At 44.3% G+C, this 22,997-nt stretch overlaps 1 protein-coding gene across 6 annotated transcripts in view; it reads left to right on the top strand.

The window, feature by feature from the left end:
* SLC5A11 (solute carrier family 5 member 11) overlaps positions 1-22,582 on the top strand; it is a gene marked incomplete at both ends in the record, with an annotated part of 45,935 nt that extends 23,353 nt beyond the window's left edge. For all 6 annotated transcript variants that reach the window (XM_081256039.1, XM_081256037.1, XM_081256036.1 and 3 more), the window contains 8 exons: positions 5,465-5,670; positions 10,172-10,307; positions 16,709-16,816; positions 17,155-17,305; positions 19,564-19,732; positions 20,122-20,337; positions 21,019-21,187; positions 22,377-22,582. In XM_081256039.1, the coding sequence (XP_081112165.1) occupies positions 5,465-5,670; positions 10,172-10,307; positions 16,709-16,816; positions 17,155-17,305; positions 19,564-19,732; positions 20,122-20,337; positions 21,019-21,187; positions 22,377-22,582 (1,361 nt within the window). The remainder of the gene's footprint in view (positions 1-5,464; positions 5,671-10,171; positions 10,308-16,708; positions 16,817-17,154; positions 17,306-19,563; positions 19,733-20,121; positions 20,338-21,018; positions 21,188-22,376) is intronic.
* Positions 22,583-22,997: the final 415 nt, after the last annotated feature.

Genomic DNA, 22,997 nt, shown 5'->3' with positions numbered 1-22,997 from the left:
TATAGCCACTTTACATTGGAGAAACATGGCACGTGCCACTGTAACTAAGCGATCAAGGCATATTAACTGATATTACAGAAATCAGACGTACCAGTATGTAGCTCCTGATATGGTACACTGAGAAGGACAAGCGTCACCTCTGTGCCATTCTTGCCAAAATATATAACCTCAACTTCATCGTAAATAAACATCAGGCAAACCCAAATTGACAGACATTTTACACACTACAATGACCAGTATTCTTCAAAAGTATCAAAGACATGAAAAATAAGGAAAGACTGAGGAACTACAGAGAAAGGAGGAAACATAAATAAACACAATGTGGGATCCTGGATTGGATCCCAGAAGAGAAAAAGAACATTAGTGGTGCAAATTGAACAGCCCGTACTGTAGTTAATAGTAAGGCACCAATGTTGATTTCTTAGTTTCTGTAACTGTACTTTGCTTATGTAAGACAGTAACGCTAGGAGAAGGTGTATGGGAACTCTCTGTACTACTTACACAACTCTTCTGTATGTCTATAATTATCTCAAAATTAAAAGTTCATAAATGAATACCTATTAAAACACTTGTGATCCAGATGTCTTATCATTTAATGCTCATAACAACCCAATGATATCAGTATTAGTTTTACCCCTTTTGTTGGATGAGAAAATTAAGGCACCAACTGTTAGCTTAAGGTCACAAAGCTAGAATTCAAAGCTAGGATTCAAACCCAGTCAGACTGACTTCAGATCTCATACCCTTCCTTCCCCATCATACTCCCTGGTGATAATAGTGGGGAGATAATGTGGTAGTAACTTTTGTGGGAAGAGTCTAAGAGCAGGAGTCAAAGACTATAGGCAGGAATTTTTACCTTAACATTGTGCCTTTCTGCACAGTTTGAATGTTTGCATGTGTCACTTTTACCTTTCAAACAAAAATTCATGGAATAGGGCCTCCCTGGTGGCGCAGTGGTTGAGAGTCCGCCTGCCGATGCAGGGGATACGGGTTCGTGCCCCGGTCTGGGAGGATCCCATATGCCGCGGAGCGGCTGGGCCCGTGAGCCATGGCCGCTGGGCCTGCGCATCCGGAGCCTGTGCTCCGCAACGGGAGAGGCCACAACAGTGAGAGGCCCGCATACCACACACCAAAAATAAAAATTAAAAAAAAAAAAAAAAAAAAAAAAAAAAATTCATGGAATAATAAATTAGTTTCACAACAAGAACAGCAACAAGACTTGCTTATTATTAACTTTAACAGGAAATGTTTTGGACCGTCTGTAGAAGAAAAACGTCACTGGTATATATAAAGAGGAAATACAAATGAGTAATAACTATATAAAGGGCACATGTCCAGCCTCACTAGATAAATGTTTGGTGTAGTTGCTATCATAAATAGCAAAACTTTGAACCTCCCAGTGCCACACAAATGACTCACAACACTTTCAGGTTTTAGAGGCAAGAGAGCCAAAAGATAGATCTTGACATTGTCTGTTATTGTTAGCCAAACTTCCTGATATTTCTCCCTAAAAGTATGGGGTCTCAATGAGGAAGTTCTATTACTTGATTCATTACAATCAGTCAGGAGAGAGATTACAGATCAACCTTCAACAACCTTCATCATTCTGCTATATGTAGTAGACTTTCTCCCAAGGTATCTGCAGGTTTTTAAGTGTGGAAAATTGATTGACCATATATGCATGGTCTTCTTTATTCCTTTCTTCCTTCCTTTCTTTCTTTCTTCCTTCCTTCCTTCTCTTCTTTCTTTCTTTCATTTTTTTTTCATCATGAAGCTTATTTAAAAAATTTTTTAAATTTTTATTGGAGTATAGTTGATTTACAATGTTATGTTAGTTTCTGCTGTACAGCAAAGTCAATCAGTTATACATATACATATATCCACTCTTTTTTAGGTTCTTTTCCCATGTAGGTCATTATAGAGTATTGAGTAGAGTTCCCAGTACGGTCTTATTAGTTATCTATTTTATATATAGTAGTGTGTATATGTCAATCCCAATCTGCCGGTTTATCATGGTTTTATTTCTGCACTCTTAATTCTGTTCCATTGATCTATATGACTGTTTTTGTCCTAATATCATATTATTTTGAATACTATAGCTTCATAATATAGCTCAAAATCAGGAAATGTGATGCCTCCAACTTTGTTCTTCTTTCTCAAGATTGCTTTGGATACTCAGGGTCTTTCGTGGTTCCATGTGAATGTTAGGATTCTTTTTTTCTATTTCTGTGAAAAATGCCATTGGAATTTTGATAGGGATCGCATTGCATCTGTAGATCACATTGAGTAGTATGGACATTTTAACAATATTAATCTTTCAGTCCATTAACACAGAATATCTGTCCATTTATTTGTGTCTTCTTCAATTTCTTTCATCACTTTATTTATATCAATAGTTTTCAATGTACAGATCTTTCACCTTCACAAATATAACTGTGCTATTATGCTTTTATTTAGTTATATATTGTTTATTTTCTCAACAAAACTCAAGGATTATAGTTAAGAAAATTAAACTTTATACAATTTTTCAGGTGGCACACATAAAACAACATAAGGTGAAAAGCATTAAACAGAGGGAAAAGTAATTTTATATTGAAAAAAAGCAAACTTACAATGAAGATATAACTTTTATGCATTAAATAACTTTGCAGCAAGATTCACAAAGCAAAAGTTGTTATAAATAAAATAAATTGATAGAAACCAAAATAGTACCAAAAATTTTAACACATGACAGAACAAGAAGCTAAAACATAAATAAGCTTTTGGAAGTTATAATTATATAAATGAATAAACATTCTCATAATAGTGAGTATACCTTTTCCCCAGCATCATAGAACCATCTACAAAAACGAATCATTGAAAAACTAACTAAATTTTGCAAAAATATTCATGTAAATATTGTTCAGATTATATTATTTTACCTATACAAAGCAAAAAAATTTCAATTCTCTAGGGAAAAGTATAAATTAAAAAAATCTAGGGCCTCCCTGGTGGCGCAGTGGTTGAGAGTCCTCCTGCCGGTGCAGGGGATACGGGTTCGTGCCCCGGTCCGGGAGGATCCCATATGCCGCGGAGCGGCTGGGCCCGTGAGCCATGGCCGCTGGGCCTGCGCATCCGGAGCCTGTGCTCCGCAACGGGAGAGGCCACAGCAGTGAGAGGCCCGCATACCGCAAAAAAAAAAAAAAAAAAAAAAAAAAAATCTAATTACTTAGAAAAGCAGTCTCCTTAATGGTGCTTGGTCAAAGAGGAAATAAAAACTGCAATTACAGACTTTAGAAAAGATGATGAGCACATTATATTTCACACCTAATGGTGAAATCAAAGCTGTACTCCTAGAAAAACATTTACATTCATGAATATGAAAGTCCAATCCAGTGAATTAGAAAAAACTACAGAATGAATTACTCCCATATCTATTTATTTGAAAAGAACCAGAAAATACAGTGGGAAATCAAATAAAGGAAAATGGAGAAAAACAAGGCAGTATAATCAGGAATGAGAAAAGGAACTAAAAACACAGAGAGAAAAATTTAGATTATAAGAATATAATTTACAAAGCTACATGAAAACTCGCTTAAAATTCATGTTTTTCTAGGAAAATTTTAGTTACTAAATTTGACTCAAGAGGTAGGAAACTGTAATGGAAATTAATAGAGATTAGCATATTTGTTTTAAAAACACATTCAAAAAGAGGCACCAAGAAAACTAGAAGCCATACCATTAGAATGAAAAAAAAGAGTGCTATCTCATTATTTATGCAATAAAAAATAAAACTCATAAAATATACACACAGGAAAAAAAGACAAAATTCTTATTATCTGTAGATGACTGATTATCTAGGGAAAACACCACAAAAAAACAAGAGAAACTGAAAAACTAACCTAAAATGGAGCTTATTAAAGTGACTGAAATCAAGATCCCCCACTCTCCTTTATACCAAGAGAATTCCAAATTTCATTTGGTACCCTGATGTCTCCTACATGGGTGCTACTCAGACTGTGGTCCATGGACCAGCAGCATCAGTGTCAACTGGGAGCCCATTAGAAGGGCAGAATCTCAGGCACCACTGCAGACTTGCTGAATCAGGATACGCTTTTTAATGGTTCCCAGGTGATTTGTGTGTACATTAAAGTTTACGATGCTCTGCCTACTTTATTTTCACCCATCCTGGGGTGATTCTTTTCTCAGCCTTTCTACCTGCTATTATCTTTATGTATGTGCTTTACACACTCAAATGGGCAGGTCCAATTATTAATAAAACCTCCCTCCCTCCCACTACCACAAAATAATTTTTCAGGGAAAAAAAAGCATGACAAAAATTTATCATCACAATATTTTTCCCCCAGTAGCCACTGTTCACCACAACCTTCAGCAAAGATAAGCCAGGCTGCAGGTTACATATCATTCCTACTCAAGTGGTAACACCAACCCCTTCTCTTCCATACCAAAAAACAAAGAAACAAACAAAAAATGAAACAAAAAACCAAAAATAAAACACAAGAAGAAAACAAAACAACAACAACAAAACGACAAACACAACCTTCCAGAACATAATCCAGTGAGAGCAATGTTATTTTGGGGATAACCTTGAATCTGTTCAATTAATGAAAAGAAGCAAATTATCTGCAAATTGCAGTGCTTTATTATTTTTTAAGGACAACACACATTTGTGCCAGATGCTGTGCATTTTATGTGCGTTATCTCACTTAGTCTTTCTCCAGCCCTATGAGGTTGGTGCTACATTATCCCCACCTGCAGATGAGGAAACCGAATCTCAGACAGGGAAGTGACTTGCTCAAGGCCATAAGTTACTTGGATCACTCTTGTGATACCATGAATTGAGAGTAGCTGAGAAGTTCAGAGGTGAAAGAATGTTTCCTTAAGGCAGGCTTTCTTAACCTGGACAGAAGTCACAGGTTTTGTGAATCTTGGATGGGAAAGAAATTCATCTCTATTTTCATATTAGCATCTTTCAATTATTAGTGTAGGCAACAAACCACAGGAATATTTGCAATATCTGTGACTTTGATACCAAAACATACCCGCCAAGGTTTTTATCCAAATGTTTTTACAGTTGCTTCTGATGTATTGAAACACTGTGTCCATGGTTATTTTAAAACTAAATTGTTATTTGACCCACTGTGGGGTCTTTCTACTTAATGGAGCAAATAAATAAATTACTACATCAGAGTTTTTGTGGTTTGATGGGTGCCTTCAACATATTTGGTTTCTTTTACAATCTATGTATTTTGTATTGTATATTTAGAAATATTATTCTGAGAAGCAATCCATGGTCACTACCAAAGGCCTGAAAGAAAAAAAGAAGGCGAAGAATCTTTAAGTCAACTAACTTTCCTTGGTATCTCTGTTCTAAGTAGGATTTCACCAATCTCCAACCATCCCCTCATGAGTTGCTGTGGTCAGTCTGAGTTCCTGGCAAATTTGGGTTTCCTCTGAATACTAGGTTTTGCTGCAGTCGGCGGGTTGGAAGGCCTGGAAGAGAAATACTTCTTGGCTGTGGCCAGCAACCGGAGTGAGAACAGCAGCTGCGGGCTGCCCCGGGAAGATGCCTTCCATATTTTCCGAGACCCACTGACATCTGATCTCCCGTGGCCTGGGATCCTATTTGGAATGTCCATCCCATCCCTCTGGTACTGGTGCACCGATCAGGTACAGGGCAGCAGGCTGAGCAAGCTGCTCTCTGGGACGCTTCCTTCCTTGGAGTACCTGGAGGCTGGGTTTTTTTCTCCCGCTATCTGTTCTCTTATTTGCGTTTCTCCCCAAACATCCTTGAGAACTTCTTTTTCCCTACTGCTCTACATGTTATCTTCTTAGTCTTGCTCATGTCGCAGCAAATCCAAAGCTGCTGATATTTGCAAAGGGGAAAGCTTGATACATCCTGCTGGATGTCTGGAAAGATCCAGTAAGCAAAAGAGATGAAACATTTTAAAGAGAGGTTAAAACTGGAATTGGTATTATTTGCTCCACAAATACTCACTAGGTGTCCTCTATGTGCCAGCCACTTGGAGATCACAAGTAAACAAATCAAACAGGCTCTCGGAGCTCACCTTCTTCTGGTGGAGGTAGACAGGCAATAGATAAATTATGGGGAATGTTAAAAGGTGATAACTGTCATTAAAACAAACAAACAAGCAGAGGGGGGGTGGGGGGGAAATGGAGGGTGTGGGAGTGTCATCTAAAATAGAGTGATTAGGGGAGTCATGGTTGAGAAGTGACCTCTGAGCTAAGGAGAGTGAGTGGGCTTTGGTGATTGTTGGGGAAGAGAGTTTTAGGCAGAGGGACCCACCAAAGCAAAGCCCTTAAAGCAAATATATAACTGGTGTGAAAAAAGAAATTAGAAAAGCAAAAGGCACTGTGGTGTGTATAATAAGCCCTTTTGTGTTAAAAGGTGGGTGGGGGGGGGATAGAATCCATATTTGCATTTGCTTGTATGTGCTGAAGGAAACTCCGGATGGATGTATATAAAACTAAGAGCAGTTACCTGTGGGCAGGGAGGTGGGCAGATGTGCCAGGATGGATGGGAGCCATTTCACTGCACACCTGTTTATACTTTCTCAGGTTTCAAACCCTGTGAATATATCATCTGTTGAAATGGTTTTTTCCATTACATTAATGATCAGAGATCTGTGTGCCATTTTGGAAGCCCTATTTCATATTCAGGGCTGATGAGACTTTAAATAAAATAATGATCATGGAGTCGGACCACTGAATTGATGGAGGGGACACTGCAGAGAGTGAATCCAGGTCACCCCAAGGGTCAGAACTCCTGAGTGAAGAGCTAGAAACCAAGAGCTAGAGATGGGTGTAATACTTCCCCTTTAAGAGAGAGCACCCCTCCTCTTCGTTAGCAAATCTCAGGCTGGAGAGACCCTGGGAGACAGCTCAGACGGAGGCTAACAGCCTGAGCTTTAACCTTAACAGACCTGGAATCAAGTTCAGGTGGCATAACTTTGGGACACCGTCTAAGATCTCTGAGCCTCTGTTTCCTCATTAGTGGGGTTACTAATAATTGTGAAAAAGGGGAGCATTAGGAATTTGCTCATAGTCCTTTTTGTTCCAGGGGCATTTAATAAACTGTTTAAAACATTTACAGGGGCTTCCCTGGTGGTGCAGTGGTTGAGAGTCCGCTTGCCAAGGCAGGGGACACGGGTTCGTGCCCTGGTCTGGGAAGATCCCTCATGCCGCGGAGCGGCTGGGCCCGTGAGCCATGGCCGCTGAGCCTGCACGTCCGGAGCCTGTGCTCCACAACGGGAGAGGCCACAGCAGTGAGAGGCCCGCGTACCGCAAAAAAAAAAAAAAAAATTTACATTTTTGCTATGGTTTTATGCTACTGCTCTTGACATGGCTCAACAGCTTATATTTTTTAATCCATACAAATATTTCCTTGAGATGCCTCACACCCTTACTAGCTGGGATTCCAGTGTGCAACCCCTGAAGCCCACCTCCAACCCACCTCGCATTGTTCAAGAGCCTGGGACTTAATTAATCCGGGATGACTTGATCTTCTTCCAAATGGCAGGCAGGGCCAGAGGGCCCAGAAACCCAAGCCCTCCTTGGACCCCATGACTTCTGGTTTTGTGGCTGCTGAGCTGAATTCTGTTGAGTCCAAAGACTGTGTTAGTCCATTGTGCTGGTGCTGCCCTATGTAGCTCATTTCAGAGCAGGAGAAAGACAAAGCAGCATTCACTGTTCACTGATTGGGGGTGTGTTCCTAATCTTCCTGGGCAGAGACGGAAGAGGTAAATCACAATCGATAATCGTAATGACACAAACATTGATTGATGCTGGACCATTTACCAGTAACTGACCTAAGCATTTCCTATATGTTAACTCATTGATTTTCATAACATTCCTATGAGTCATGCTCCATTACTTGGGTCCGGGGGTTGTCATACGGGGCGACACCCTCTTCCCAGGGCTTGTGGGGTTTTGAGCAGCGCAACTCTCTTAAAACTTACTCAGCTGTCTCAAATTCACATCTGGCGGTTCCGCTTCATGGGAATAAAAGCCAGCATTCTTTTCAGTCACAGCTTTGGATCTCCTGTCGAAAGGGCGTGGTTTTCCAAAGCTCTAAATTCTTTCCTCTCTGCTTCCAGATAGACCGACAAGGGCTGAAGCTTGCATGCCTCTTTTTGGCACCTTAATGAAGCAGTAAAAAGTATTCTATAGTTGCTGTATTGTTCCATGTAACTATCACATTCTTAAGTGTTCTAGAAAGCCCAATAGGTGTATGTTTGGAGTCCTGAGAAATGACAGGTAACAGTTAAACAGCTGACTTCCCAGCTCTGGATAGAGGGATCCTCACTGCTCCTTCACCTTTCCTCACATAAGCTGATGCCACGTTTTAGAGTCTTTCACTGACAGCATCCAAACAAATAATAATAATCTTTGCAGGTGAGGGTACACTTGGTTGCAAGTCACAGAAAAAAAAAATCAAATTTAAACCAGCTTAGGAAAAGGGTAGGGGATTTATTAGCTCATGGAATACAAACGGCAGGAAGCTGAACTAGTCTTCAGAAACTGCTGGAACTTATTCTGGTTTCTTTCTCCATTGTCTTTCTCTCTTACCTGCTGACTTCATGGTCTCTCACTGCAGACCAACTGCAAAGAGACTGACAACTCTCCAAGTCCCATATCCAAATACCCCGTGTGAGGGCTCTGATTGGCCAGGGGTGGGTCAGATGCCTACCCCTGGATCAGGCAGATTCCGTACCCAAGATGACAGGGTAGCCTTGTGGAGAGGGAATGGGTTTCAAAAGAAGAAGCAGGATGCTCTAGGAAGCCTATGCCATTGATGAACATTATTTTAAAAAATGGGAAGAATTCTCACTTTGTCCTGCTCACCATAGCACCATAATGGTAATGATGTTTCACTCCTCTTGTCCACAGTTCACTGAACCAACTCATAAAACTCTAGTAACTCACCAAGGCCTCTGCAACTTCTCCAGATGCTTCAAGATCCAAAGCCTAAGGAAATAGTAGAGAAAGTGCTGAGTTCATGTGGATTCCATCTGAAGCCTGGAGCAGGATTTTTGGGGACCAGTCTTCTACTCAGAAAACACTCTAGAACATGTCATTCCCTTTGAGTGGATAAATCGTTTTAGTTACTCGATATTGGTATATATTGCAAAATCATCACCAAAATAAATCTAGTTAATATTCATCACCATACAGTTATTGATACAATTTTTTTTCTTGTGATGACAACTTCTTTGTGTGTGATGAGAACTTTTAAGATCTATTCTCTTAGCAACTTAAAAATATGCAATCCAGTATTATTAACTATAGTCACCATGCTGTACACTACATCCCTGGGACTTATTTAAGTTATAACTGAAATTTATACTTTTTGATCCCCTTCATCCATTTTGCCCACCTGCCACCCTTTGTCTCTGGCAACCACCAATCTGTTCTAAGTGGATAATTATTTATTTATTTTTTTAAAAAGATGTTGGGGATAGGAGTTTATTAATTAATTAATTTATTTTTGCTGTGTTGGGTCTTCGTTTCTGTGCGAGGGCTTTCTCTAGTTGTGGCAAGCGGGGGCCACTCTTCATCATGGTTTGTGGGCCTCTCACTATCGCGGCCTCTCTTGTTGCGGAGCACAGGCTCCAGATGCGCAGACTTAGTAGTTGTGGCTCACGGGCCTAGTTGCTCCGTGGCATGTGGGATCCTCCCAGACCAGGGCTCGAACCCGTGTCCCCTGAATTAACAGGCAGATTCTCAACCACTGCGCCACCAGGGAAGCCCTAAGTGGATAAATCTTAACAAGGCCTACCTTATGCCACCTAACAGAGAGACGGGGGTCAGGATAAGACCTAGGCACACCGTATGCAGTAACTACAAGTCCAGACATGCCGATCCTGTTGGTAGCAATATCTCAGATCCTCTCTTTCTCTTAACTCATCACTCCTAGCAAAGTATTTGCATTCCTCTTCTATCCTCCTTCCCGTTCTTGATTTCTCTGCCTTGGTATAGCTACCCCACCTGGACCACTGGATCACAGGGACTGAGAATAGGAGAGATGTTTCCTTAGAGAAGGCAGGCAAACCAAGCTCCTGGGTCTACTATGCCTACAAAGAAGCCATGCACACCTAGTTGGCCTTAAGAGAAAGCTATCTCAACTTCCACCCACACCACTGTTTTCCAGGTGATTGTTCAGCGGACTCTGGCTGCCAAGAACCTGTCCCATGCCAAAGGAGGCTCTCTGATGGCCGCATACCTGAAGGTCCTGCCCCTTTTCATCATGGTGTTCCCTGGTATGGTCAGCCGTGTCCTCTTTCCAGGTAAGAAGACAGTTGGGAGGAGAAGTTGTCTGTGAGTCTCAGACCCTGTGAAGTGTTCTGAACATATTACTGACTGCCCCTCAAGAATGCAGCTGGAGACCCTTCCTGGTGATTCAGCTGAGGTGTCTCCATCCCGGCAACTACTGACTCAGTGCTCTTTCCCAACATTGGTTCAATGGGAACGTCCTATTAATGTCCAAGGCCAAATCAAATGGAGACCTACCTGGGGCCTCGCCTCAACTATATATTTTTTGAAACAACAAATTAGCCTAAAATCTCATTGCTCCAGATGTCAGCTCCCTGGCTCCCCTCACACTTCAGTGTTTGAACCCAGTGGTTTGGCAACTTCGGCCCAATAGAACCCTTTGGGGGTTCCTTTTCTTAACAAAATCAGGGATATCAAAACCTCTAGAGTATTTGTCTTAGCTTTTTTTTTTTTTAACTTGGTAGAGGGATGAGGTTTGCAGCATGGGGATTAAACAGGACTAGGGGTGGGGGATGTTATTGGGAGTCGCTGTGATGTCAGGAACTGGTGATCTGTGTGGAAGAAAGCTCCTTTCTGCCTCATTAAGCTTAACCCTGTATTGACCAAAGCTGTTATTAACTCAAACGGGCAGAAATCTCCCTCCCCTATGCCTTATCTTACATGATGTTGCAGAGGTAAAGAAAGGGTAGGATGAAATGGTTAGTCCAGAAGTTTTGTCAAAATAGTTTAGAACTATGAATTAGGTGGAAGGACTTAGGGAAGAGGAAGGATGGGGAGCCGTCCGTGGCGCCAGATGCTGGGATTGTGCTTCTCCAGCCCTGATGGATGACGAACCCAGAGCCATTGGTCCTCTTTCCGGGGAAGCGGCACAAGGCTTGAAAGATCCCAGATGAGGATAAGAACTGGGATCTTGGTTTTATGGTGACTTGATGGAAAACATACAGCTAAGGGGCAAGGCGACATATGAACAAAGAAAGTGGCTTAAAGCAACCAACATTCATTGTGCTACGGGCCAGTCCCTGTGTGAGGACCCCTGCAGCAGAGTGTGGCGGTTGTGAATCTGAACAGGATCCGAAGTGCCGTGCCTGAATCGTGGCTCTGCCACTTCCTGGCTCCTGTGACCTTGAATAAATCGCTTAATTTCTGTTAAGTGCTTCTGTTTCCTCACTTGTAAAATGGGGATAATATTTCCTAAGGCTTAAAACAGTTCCTGGCACGTGGTAAACACTATAGAAGTGTTCACTTTTATTATTCTATACATTTTTTGTGTGTGTGTGTGGTACGCGGCCTTCTCACTGTTGTGGCCTCTCCCGTTGCGGAGCACAGGCTCCGGACGCACAGGCTCAGCGGCCATGGGTCACGGGCCCAGCCGCTCCGCGGCATGTGGGATCCTCCCGGACCGGGGCACGAACCCATGTCCCCTGTATCGGCAGGCTGACTCTCAACCACTGCGCCACCAGGGAAGCCCTCTATACATGTTTTATCTCATTGATTCCTCAAAAGGACCTTATGAGATAGGTACTATTGTTATTTTCATTTATAGATAAAGAAATCAGGGAATTCCCTGGCAGTGCAGTGGTTAAGACTCCACACTTCCACTGCCGAGGGTGTGGGTTCAGTCTCTGGTCGGGGAACTAAGATCCAGCAATCCGCATGGCCAAAAGAAAGGAAGAAATTAAAGCTCAGAGAAATTAATTGATTCACTCATTTATTATTCTTCCATGGATTCAACAAATATTTTGAAAGCCAATTATCTGCCAGGACTTTTTCTAGAAGAGCCTGGGGATCCATAAGGGAACAAGACATACAGTATCCCTGCTGTTGCGGAGGGATTACGCTTTAGTGGTGAAGGAGGCAAAAAATACGTAAGTGAGCTATTCATTGATTGTGCTAAGTGCTGTGAGGAAAATGCATAGGGAAACATCACAGGGAACGCTGGGCAGGGGCTCCTATGACAGGGTTTCCAGGGAAGGCCTCTGTGAAGAGGCAACAGTTTATTCATGTGGATGGTTTGAAAATATAATTTAGAGCGGAGCCAACCAGATGAATGATGGATTGGATGAAGCTGTTAAGGAAAAAAGAGGACTCTAGATCACTCCTAGGTTAGGGGACTTGCTGGAAGTTACTTGGCTAGTGCTGGGTAAGCCAAGATTTAAATCCAGGGGCATCTGCCTCCAAAACCTGACTCTTTTTTATTATTATTATTTTTTTGTGGTACGCGGGCCTCTCACCGTTGTGGCCTCTCCCGCTGTGGAGCACAGGCTCCGGACGTGCAGGCTCAGTGGCCATGGCTCACGGGCCCAGCCGCTCCGCGGCATGTGGGATCTTCCCGGACCGGGGCACGAACCCGTGTCCCCAGCATCGGCAGGCGGACTCTCAACCACTGCACCACCAGGGAGGCCCAAAACCTGACTCTTAATCATGCTACTGTCTCTCTCAGGAAATCACATCAAGCTTTGGATCAGTATCAGGATGATCAATAACAAGACCCTGACCCTCACTCTTAGCAGTCAGCCAATCAATAATGGTTGTCAAGCGAAACATAATGCCACATTCCATGCCCCTAGGGAGTTTATAATGTAACAGATGAATCTGGTACTCGTGAAAAAGTAAGAGAAAATTGATATCAAAACACTCTAGCATTTGGTACTAGCAATAGTGCGAAAGGAATTTAAGAGAGTGAGGTAGGGTGGAGATGGTGAGGGGGGTGTGGTGTATTTGAAGGTCTTGACTAAAGCTTCTCAAAGTGTGGTTCCTAGTCTAGCAGCATCAGGGTTGTCTTGGAACTTGTTAAAAATGCAAACTTTCAGGTCCCATCCAAGACCTTTTGAATCCAAATCTTTGGGGGTGGTGCCCGGCAGAAGATTGAGAAGCCCTGGTCTAAAGGGCCAGGTGCCAGGTCAAGCCACTGTTCCTACCCATTTCCACTCTTCTCTCCATCTCAGCTCCATCAGCAACCTGCTGAATCTTCAAATGGGTCCAGCACTGCCTAAAAGGATGCTCTGATCCTGAGCTCTCTTGAACCTGGACAACAGCCTCTTCCACTTAGTCCATCCAAGAAATAGTGTCCACCTATAAAGGAACTCTAGTGGAAGCCAAGAAAGAAACAAAACAACCCTCAAAACCATGAAACACAAGAGTCTAGAAATGTTCCTGTTTACAAAGCCAATCATCTCCACCTGAGCTTCGGAATAAGCTAAGGTTTTGAATCCTATCCACGATACTAGCTTTATGATTTGGGGATGTTATTAGTCTCTATGGGCCTCAGTTTACTTGTCTCTGAAATGGGTATAATAGCAATATCTTCCCCATGGAGTTGTGAAGATTACATGAGAAGGTGTATGTACAGTGTTTATTTGCGGCATCCGAGTCATAGTGAACTTCCATGAATGTTGGCATTTGGAAGAAGGAGGTTTGGTGCTGTGTTTGGATTGGACTCTGCTAGAGCCATCCTTTATTTCAAGCATCATAGGATCTGACAAGGGAATCCACTCCATATATGAAATGGTTGATTAATTCACCCAAGACAGGTGAGCTGATATTAGTGAATGGTGGGTTAACAATCACAAGGCTGTTGGTTTCATTTATAACTTAGCTGAGCCAACTAGTTTCCCTGTGATGAACATATTCTTTAGCCTGAACGAACAAACACAATTTTCTGCCCTAAACATGCTTTATAAACTTTGTGTCTGTCATGTGTTTCGTGGTTGAAGGTTGCATTCCTAGAAGGTTAAACGAAAACTAGGTCATTAAATGAATTATTTCAGGGGGAGTCTTGGTGTCCCTTGAAGAGAGGAACTTTTGGACAACAGGAGTCCAAACCCACAAGATTTGAACATAAACAAGATCTTTGCCCCGCTTGGGAGGCTCCATACCATGTTCTGGCCACAGGAATATAACTATTTTCTAATCTTCTCCTAAACTTCCGCAGACAAGTCATAAACAAGCCAAGAACTTTGACCTCTCAAAAGCATTTTTCTCAGCGAGGTTGTTTCTTCTCAATACTTCCTGTCAAATATCATTTTTCGTCTGCGGTCTTAATTTTGTCTAAGACTGAATCAGAGTTTTGGAGGCATCTACTTTTATTCCATAGCAATTGTTACTTGTAGTATGAATTGTGGCCACAGCACCCATTTCCTCTCCCATTGGTGGATATAAGTGGAGGGAAGGGTCCCAGCTTTGACAAGACATAACAGTGAGTGGAGAAGCTTTACAAAGACCAGATAGTCCTTGGGCTTCCTAATGGATGAAGGGGCCTGGGGTGATTTCCATTTCTTAGGTATTATGCTATCTTAAAAAAGCAAATGAGGGCTTCCTTGGTGGCACAGTGGTTGAGAGTCCGCCTGCCGATGCAGGGGACGCGGGTTTGTGCCCCGGTCCGGGAGGATCCCACATGTCGCGGAGCGGCTGGGCCCGTGAGCCATGGCCGCTGAGCCTGCGCGTCCGGAGCCTGTGCTCCGCAACGGGAGAGGCCACAACAGTGAGACGCCCGCGTATCGCCAAAAAAAAAAAAAAGAAAGAAAAACAAGCAAATGAAGGATCGGGAATTCCCTGGTGGTCCAGTGGTTAAGACTCCACGCTTCCATTGCAGGGATCCCAGGCTCGATCCCTGCTTGGGGAACTAAGATCCCACAAGCCACATGGCATGACAAAACAAAAAACAAAAAAACAGAATCAATAATATTAGGGGAGGGATAAATTAGGGATTTGAGGTTAACACACGCTACTATATATAAAATAAACAAGGACCTACTATATAGCACAGGGAACTATATTCTTTTTATATATTCTTTTAATATATGAATCACTTTGCTGTACACCTGAAACATTGTAAACTTCTATACTATACAACTATACATCAATAAAAAATTTTTTTAATTAAGAAACCCCCAAAATATTAGATTTTAAAGTTATGATGCACTTTAAATATTTACATTTATTAAATTAACAGTTTTAACACACATAAAAATATCAAGACTAGACATACCACCTCATCTGGAGATACTGTCAAACATCTCTATTTGAGGCCACTTGTGAATTTGAGGCCTCAGCTACATGATCATCATGATGTTGATACTGCATCAGAACCGGGGAGGAGATGGGTGTGGGCAGTGAGGGGCTCCAAGCCCACCCCTAAACTGAAGCTCGAGGTCGTTCCCACTTGCCATAGAAGGTGGGACGGAAGGCAGTGTTACTCATCAGAATGAGGAAGGACAGAAGCCTTTGGATTGAGCAGAGGGAGGGTCTAGGAGTTATTTATGGGACTTATTCCTAGGTGCAGCTGGCCAAAGAGACTCGAGGATTTATAAGTGGTCCAGCGGGGGTAAGTGGTGTTGTGTTGGCATTGAGCTGGTGGTGAGGAGTGTGGCTCAGCTCAGATATGAGGAAGACAGAAAGTAACAAGAAAGCTATCATTCAAACACACGTGCCAGACCACTGAAACAACCTACGTTCTCTTGGCCTTCCTCCTCTGAAAGATTTGGATTGAGAGACCTGTTCTGTCTCCGACATGACCTTGCTGGGTGATTATAACCAGGTCCCTTCCCCTCTGTAAAGATTACACTAATAATGAGATAGCTAGTCTCTCCCCAAGAAAAACGTATCGAGTCTCTACTCTGCGCCACACACTCGTATAATTTTTAAATCTCTTCTTCTGTCTTCCAAGCAGGAGGTCTATGCTTCTAAGCTTGGCATGTGTTCATCACGATAGAGATGAAGAAGTAGAGGTGCCAGGAAGTCTGGATGGATTTACACTAGAAAATCAAAACGCTGTTCAGGAGAGAAAAGGATTGATACAGAAATGGAGAGAGAGGAGGAGAGAGAAATTCAGAGCCTGGTTGGGTTCTTATGAGTCTAAAATGAGGAACAGCTGTTGAACTAAGTATACTGTTGAGAAGGAGATGGGGAAAAGAGGAACTTTTAAAATATTTGCCATGTGTCAAGGGATGGCATTCTCCTTTGCACTTCCGATGAACTTAGGTAAAGATGTAAATTGCTCGTGTCCTTTTGGGGGGCTTAGGGAGCCTGGTGTAGGGCACCGTGCTGAGACTGGCCGTGAGGTGTCTCAGCTTTTTTTTGGGTTCCAATAGTACAGCTGAAATGTATTCAGCACTTCCTGTGTCCCAGACTCTGTGATGAGTGCGTAATGTATATCATTTCATTTAATCCTCACTATAGTCTTAGGAAGTAGAGTTGTGTTACTGTCCCAGTTTTGCAGATACGGCAACTGAGGTCCAGAACGGTTAAGTAACAAGGCCATGGATTATCAAGTCTAGGCTCCTTTTTATTTCATTGGACTGTACAGTTATATACAGTAGCCCTGTCTCCTGGTGCTGGCCTGTGCCAGGCCGTGTTTGGGCCGGGCCTGGGCCTCTGAGGGTCCGTCTGCTTAGCTCTGGGCCTGTTTCCTCCATAGACCAAGTGGCTTGTGCAGACCCAGAAATCTGCCAGAAGGTCTGTAGCAACCCCGCCGGCTGCTCTGACATCGCATATCCCAAACTTGTGCTGGAACTCTTGCCTACAGGTAATGGTCCCTTCACCCCTCAGTTGAGTCCCCCGGGGCACCCAGAAAGGAGGACATTGGCTGGGCTCTAATCTGAGGAGGGGGACAAGATGGGAGGGCTGTGAGAAAGAATGGGCTCTGGGCTGAGGAACTAAGCCCCCAAATAAAGCTCCAGCCCTGGCTACGCAGGGGGCTCTGACCCACCCACCCCTCCGAGTCCCTCCTGTTGGCTCCCACCCCTGAGTTCCGCCTCCTCCGAGTTGAACCTCTCGGGACCAGCTGGCTCTGGGCCTGGGAAATGGGGTCAGCGGTGAAGGCAGAAAAAGCCTGAGGCCCAAAGACCTCCCTTCTGCCCCCAGGGCTCCGCGGGCTCATGATGGCTGTGATGGTGGCGGCGCTCATGTCCTCCCTCACCTCCATCTTTAACAGTGCCAGCACCATCTTCACCATGGACCTCTGGAATCATCTCCGGCCTCGGGCATCTGAGAAGGAGCTCATGATTGTGGGCAGGTAAAGTCTTACTGGGTTGGTGCCAGGCAGGGGTGTGAAAAGTCCAGATAACCCAGGGAGGAGAAAGCTGAGCCACCCAGAGGGAAAGTCCAGCCTTCGACTTCTCCAGGCTGTCTCAGCCTCCTCTGATGGCAAAAGTGAAGTACATCAGGGCTCTGTGGATGAGTAAGGCGTTCATTCATTCAAGAGCTATTCAGTCTGCACCTACTACGTGCCAGGTGCCGGGCATGTAGCAGTGAAAAGAAAAGACTCAGTTTTGCCTTTGTGGAGCTAGAAGAGGAAAAGGATAAGTAAACAGGTAGTTATAACCACAGTGGATGTTATGATGGAGGAGCCAGGAGACCTAGGGAGTCAGAGGAAAAGTCTCCAACTTGGACTGGGACCTGAGGGGTGAATAGGAGTTAGCCAGGTAAAAGGGAGAAGGGTGTTCCGGGGGTTGGGGGCAAGGTTTCTCTAACAAGTCTTGTGCAAAGTCCTGATATCTAATGGGGGGAATGAAAATGACCGAAGTGAGTGGCATGTACATTTTATGTAAAATATATGCTAATAAGCATCTTGGAACTCTGCCCCTCAAGAAGGTGTACCTAAGGGCTGTCTCAGCCTTGGGTTAGGGAGAGGTATGACATCAAAAGCATAATCCATTAAAAAAAAAAAAAAGAAAGAAAAAGAGGGCTTCCCTGGTGGTGCAGTGGTTGAGAGTCCGCCTGCCGATGCAGGGGACACGGGTTCGTACCCTGGTCCGGGAAGATCCCACATGCCGTGGAGCGGCTGGGCCCGTGAACCATGGCCACTGAGCCTGCGCGTCCAGAGCCTGTGCTCCTCAACGGGAGAGGCCCCAACAGTGAGAGGCCCGCGTACCTCAAAAAAAAAAAAAAAGAAAGAAAAAGAAATTAGACTTCATCAAAACCCAAAACTTTTTTGCTTCAAAAGACACCATTAAGGGCTTCCCTGGTGGCGCAGTGGTTGAGAGTCCGCCTGCCGATGCAGGGGACACGGGTTTGTGCCCCAGTCCGGGAAGATCCCACATGCCGTGGAGTGGCTGGGCCCGTGAGCCATGGCCGCTGAGGCTGCGCGTCCGGAGCCTGTGCTCCGCAACGGGAGAGGCCACAACAGTGAGAGGCCCGCATACCGCAAAAAAAAAAAAAAAAAAAAGACACCATTAAGAAGATGAGACGACAAGCCACAGATTGGGAGAAAATATTTGCAAGCCATATATCTGACAAGAAACTTGACATCTAGAATAATCTAAAAAGCGAGACTGTAGTCTAGAAAGTTCCTGCAGGATACCACTACACACCCACTAGAGTGGCTATAATCAAAAAGGCACACAGGAAGGCAGAGAAGTTGGAACACTTATGCATTGCATGTGGGGATGTAAAATGGTTCAACTGTTCAAAAGCAGTTTGGTATTTTCTTAAAAAGCTAAGTATAAACTTACCATGTGACCCAGCAATTGCATCCCTAGAAATAAAACCATCTGGCTGTACAAAGACTTGTATACAAATGTTCATAGCAGCATTTTTTACAATAGCCAAAAAGTAGAAACAATCCAAATGTCCACTGGTGGGTGAAGGATAAACAATAGTACACAATGGCGTATCCACTCAATGGAATATTTTTCAACAATTAAAAGGAATGAAATACTGATACATGATATGTGATGAACCTCATGCTAAGACATGCTAAGTGAAAGAAACCAACTGCAAAAGACCACATATTGTATGATACCATTTACTTGAAACATCCAGAAAAGGCAAACCTATAGAGACAGAAGTAGATAAGTGCTTATTTAGGGTGGGGACAAGAATAAGTTGTAAATGGGCATGGGGGGACTTTTCGGAGTGATGGAAGTTCTAAAACTTGATTGTGGTGTTGGTTGCACCACTCTATAAATTTACTAAAAGTTACTGGATCGCACACTTATAATGGGTGAATCTTATGGCATATAAATTCTACCTCTGAAAAGCTATACAAAAGAGAGAGGGCTTCCCTGGTGGCACAGTGGTTGAGAGTTCGCCTGCCGATGCAGGGGACGCGGGTTCGTGCCCCGGTCTGGGAAGATCCCACATGCCGCGGAGCGGCTGGGCCCATGAGCCATGGCCGCTGAGCCTGCGCGTCCGGAGCCTGTGCTCCGCAATGGGAGAGGCCACAGCAGTGAGAGGCCTGCGTACCGCAAAAAAAAAAAAAAAAAGAGAGAGAGAAGTGTTCAGGGGAGATAAAACACTAATGGCGGGGGGTCTCTCTCCATCTGGCACCAGGGTGTTTGTGTTGCTGCTGGTATTGGTCTCCATCCTCTGGATCCCTGTGGTCCAGGCCAGCCAGGGCGGCCAACTCTTCATCTACATCCAGTCCATCAGCTCCTACCTGCAGCCTCCCGTGGCTGTGGTCTTCATCATGGGATGTTTCTGGAAGCGGACCAACGAAAAGGTAGCTCTGGATCAGCCCTTCGGATGGGAGAGAAGGGGACTGGAGAGGGACATGAGGATGTCAGGTGTCATTAGGGAGGATGAGTTCTGTGCAGGAAGATACAGGGCAGGTGTTAGCTGGCTTTTGAAAAAAAGCAATGAGGGTTCTATTTTGATGCATCTTGTCCTTAAACAGGGAAGCTGAATTAACAGGGAATTATATGTAATTGGTTAATTCTATGTAAAAGATAAACAGATAAGTGTCTCCAGCCCTTTTCGAATCACTGACCCCTGCTGTGACCGTCACTAGAAAGCCACGCTCTTGAGGGGGCTTGCTGAGGTTTCCGGAGGCCTGTGCTGGCCGCCCCACAGCCCTGCCCGTGTCTAAGACGGCCTTGCTCCGATTCACAGGGTGCCTTCTTCGGTCTCATCTTGGGCCTTCTCCTAGGCTTGGTTCGGCTGGTCCTGGACTTCATTTACGTGCAGCCTCGGTGTGACCAGCCAGATAAGCGGCCAGCTGTGGTAAAGGATGTCCACTACCTCTACTTCTCCATGATTCTGTCTTCCGTCACCCTGATCACTGTGTCCGTCGTAAGCTGGTTCACAGAGCCGCCCTCCAAGGAGATGGTACTTTTGGGTTTGACACTGTATCCATTGAGACCCTTCACCGCTAGTGACAGAAAACCCAATTGACTTCAGTGAAGAGGACTGATTGTTCAAAAAGCTGAAAAGTCCAGGGCTGGGTCTTGGGAAGAACTTGATTTCAGGACACTGAAAAGACCATCAGAATTCATCTCTCACCTCTCCTTCTGTTCTCAGGCCCCTTGTGGGCCCAGCAGCTTTTAGGGATACATCCTCTCTTATTCTCATTAAGCAAAAGCATAAGCATTTTTGTCCCAGCATTTCCAGTGAAGTTCCTGATGCCCGTTGATGGAGTCAGCTCAAGACCCATGATCACCCATGAACCAACTTAGTCCCTGTGGCCAGAGAAATGGATGAGCTGCATGCTGATCACTGGGTTCCCCCCACACCCACGGGCTAGGGTTAAGCTCTGGGGACTAGAATGAAGAAGGGTGAGATCCCCCCTGGAGAATTAGGGCCGTCAAAGAAAGATGGGGGACTGAGTGGGGGAAATGTCCACTGATTCTGAAGAGTGCTGGGAGCTGAAGCTTGTTGGAGGGTGGAGTGAGAGGGCAAGACTGGGAGAGACTCAGGTGTGAAGGCTGAGCTTGGGGTTGGAAGGCGGTGGGAGAAAGGGATGAAAGTCACCGCTCCACCCCCATCTCACAGTTCATCTCTGCTCCGTAGGTCAGTCGCTTGACCTGGTTTACTCGCCATGACCCCATGGTCCAGAAGGAACAGGTGCCACCAGCAACTCCCCCGCCTCTTGCCCTCTCTCAGAACAGGACACCAGAGGCCAGCAGAACCAACGTCCAGTTCGAGATTGTTCAAGAAAACATGCCCAAAAACCACAGCTGTGAGTTGCCTTCCTCTTCAGTTACAGTAGGAACCTCAAGAAGCATCATACAATTAAGGGGAAATTTTTCTACCAAATCACAAGCCAGAAAATGGGCACACTTAGAATTTTAGCATCGCCTGACTCCCAGGGTCTGGTCCTCCCTCAGTCTCTGGCCACTGGAAGGGTTAGTAACTTTCAACAGATGCCTCAGGTGGAAAATTAGAGCCAGTGTTTGTTGAGTGCCTACTAAAACACGGTTCATTTGATCCTCACAAAACCCCATGTGGTAGGCTGGGGTACTGCTGGCATTCTCTAAATTACTGGTTTTAGACTGGCAGCTTGCAGGCATATTTTGCTTTAGCTCACCTACTCTTTTAATAAAATGTGAGTTAACATTTAAACATTGTGAGCTTTCACATAAAATTCCAGATTTCCATCTTCTCTTGAAAAACTGGAATATCTGGCAACATGGAGCCCATATGTCTGCATGGCAAAAGTTGTCTGGAGCTGCAAAGCAGCTGCTCCTTAGACCTGGAATATACAGTTAGCCAGGGTCCCCACCAGTCCCTACTGTCTGCATGACCCAAGGCTGTGGTTGTCATTAATCATCATACATGGCTTTAAAAAAATAATTGTGGATATGAACCCATGTCATCCTACCATGGGAAACTCAAGGATAGATCCAGAAGGCTGTGTGTTTCAAGAAAGATGAGAGAGAGAATCTTTTTCTTGGTAGAGGTGACATGTTTAATAAGAAAATCAGCTCCCCTGACTCGCATACGTCACCCGCCTGGCTCCACCCGCAGCTGATTTTGCAGACCCAGCTATGAATGGGGAAAGAGAGTTCCCTGCAAGAGTGCACATCTCTCTTCAGCCTCCTGGCAGGCGATGCAATACAGGGAGGAAGTCAGATGGAACAGGTCCTAAACCCACCTTTGCCTCTGCTAACCAGCTGCGTGCTTTGCTCAAGTTAGGCTGAGTCTCTATCTTTTCATCTGAAATTCTGCACCTGAAGATGGTGAAAAGTCTCAAAATACCAATCTTCTAGAACTAAAGAGTCTTCCAGAATCAAAGTCTTAATGAATACCTTCCAGAAAAGGAACGTAAAGTATTTATCACAGTGCATGGGGCACACCCGGTCTCTCTTCTCTCTTGCCTGGGAGACACAGCCCATCCTTATGACCCTTATTTGCTGGGTTCTTTTTAGGTGACATGACCAAAAAGCAGTCCAAAGTGGTGAAAGCCATCTTGTGGCTCTGTGGGGTGGAGAACAAGGGCAAGGAGGAGATGCCGAGCAGAACAGACCCTGTCATAGTTTCCCTGGATGAAAACCCCTTGGTGAAAACCCTTCTGGACGTCAACCTCATCATCTGCGTCAGCTGTGCCATCTTTCTCTGGGGCTACTTTGCTTAACATGGGGGTGAACCCAGGGGTCCAAGCTCTCAGTCTGCTATCAATGCCCCAATTTTTTAATGAAGGAAAAAAATAATAAAGCTTTGTTTATTTACCACCAAGCTTCAAAGGTGTTTATGGGCCCCTTTAACATGACATTTAGTTAGCCCTGTTCTTCTTAAAAGGGAATGCAGGCTAGAAGCTGGAAAAAGAGAGGCATAAAGGCTTGTTTGTCTCAAAAGGCCAGTTATTCACTCTTCCTGTCCATCATGTAACATCAATAGCCAAATTCGAAGGGTTGGACAAGCGAAGAGATGCCGAGCCCCCCGGTAGCCACATCCCCTGGGCTGACTGTTAGCACTTGAACTCTCTCCAGCTCACCTTCCAAGCACAGAGAATGGGACCTGCATTCTATCTCCTGCCTTTCACTGTTGTT

This window comes from Mesoplodon bidens (genome assembly GCF_964165515.1).
Source record: "Mesoplodon bidens genome assembly, chromosome: 15".
Lineage (NCBI taxonomy): Eukaryota > Metazoa > Chordata > Mammalia > Artiodactyla > Ziphiidae > Mesoplodon > Mesoplodon bidens.
Note: the sequence above shows the minus strand (reverse complement) of the source record. Positions and strands in the feature narration are given on the sequence as shown.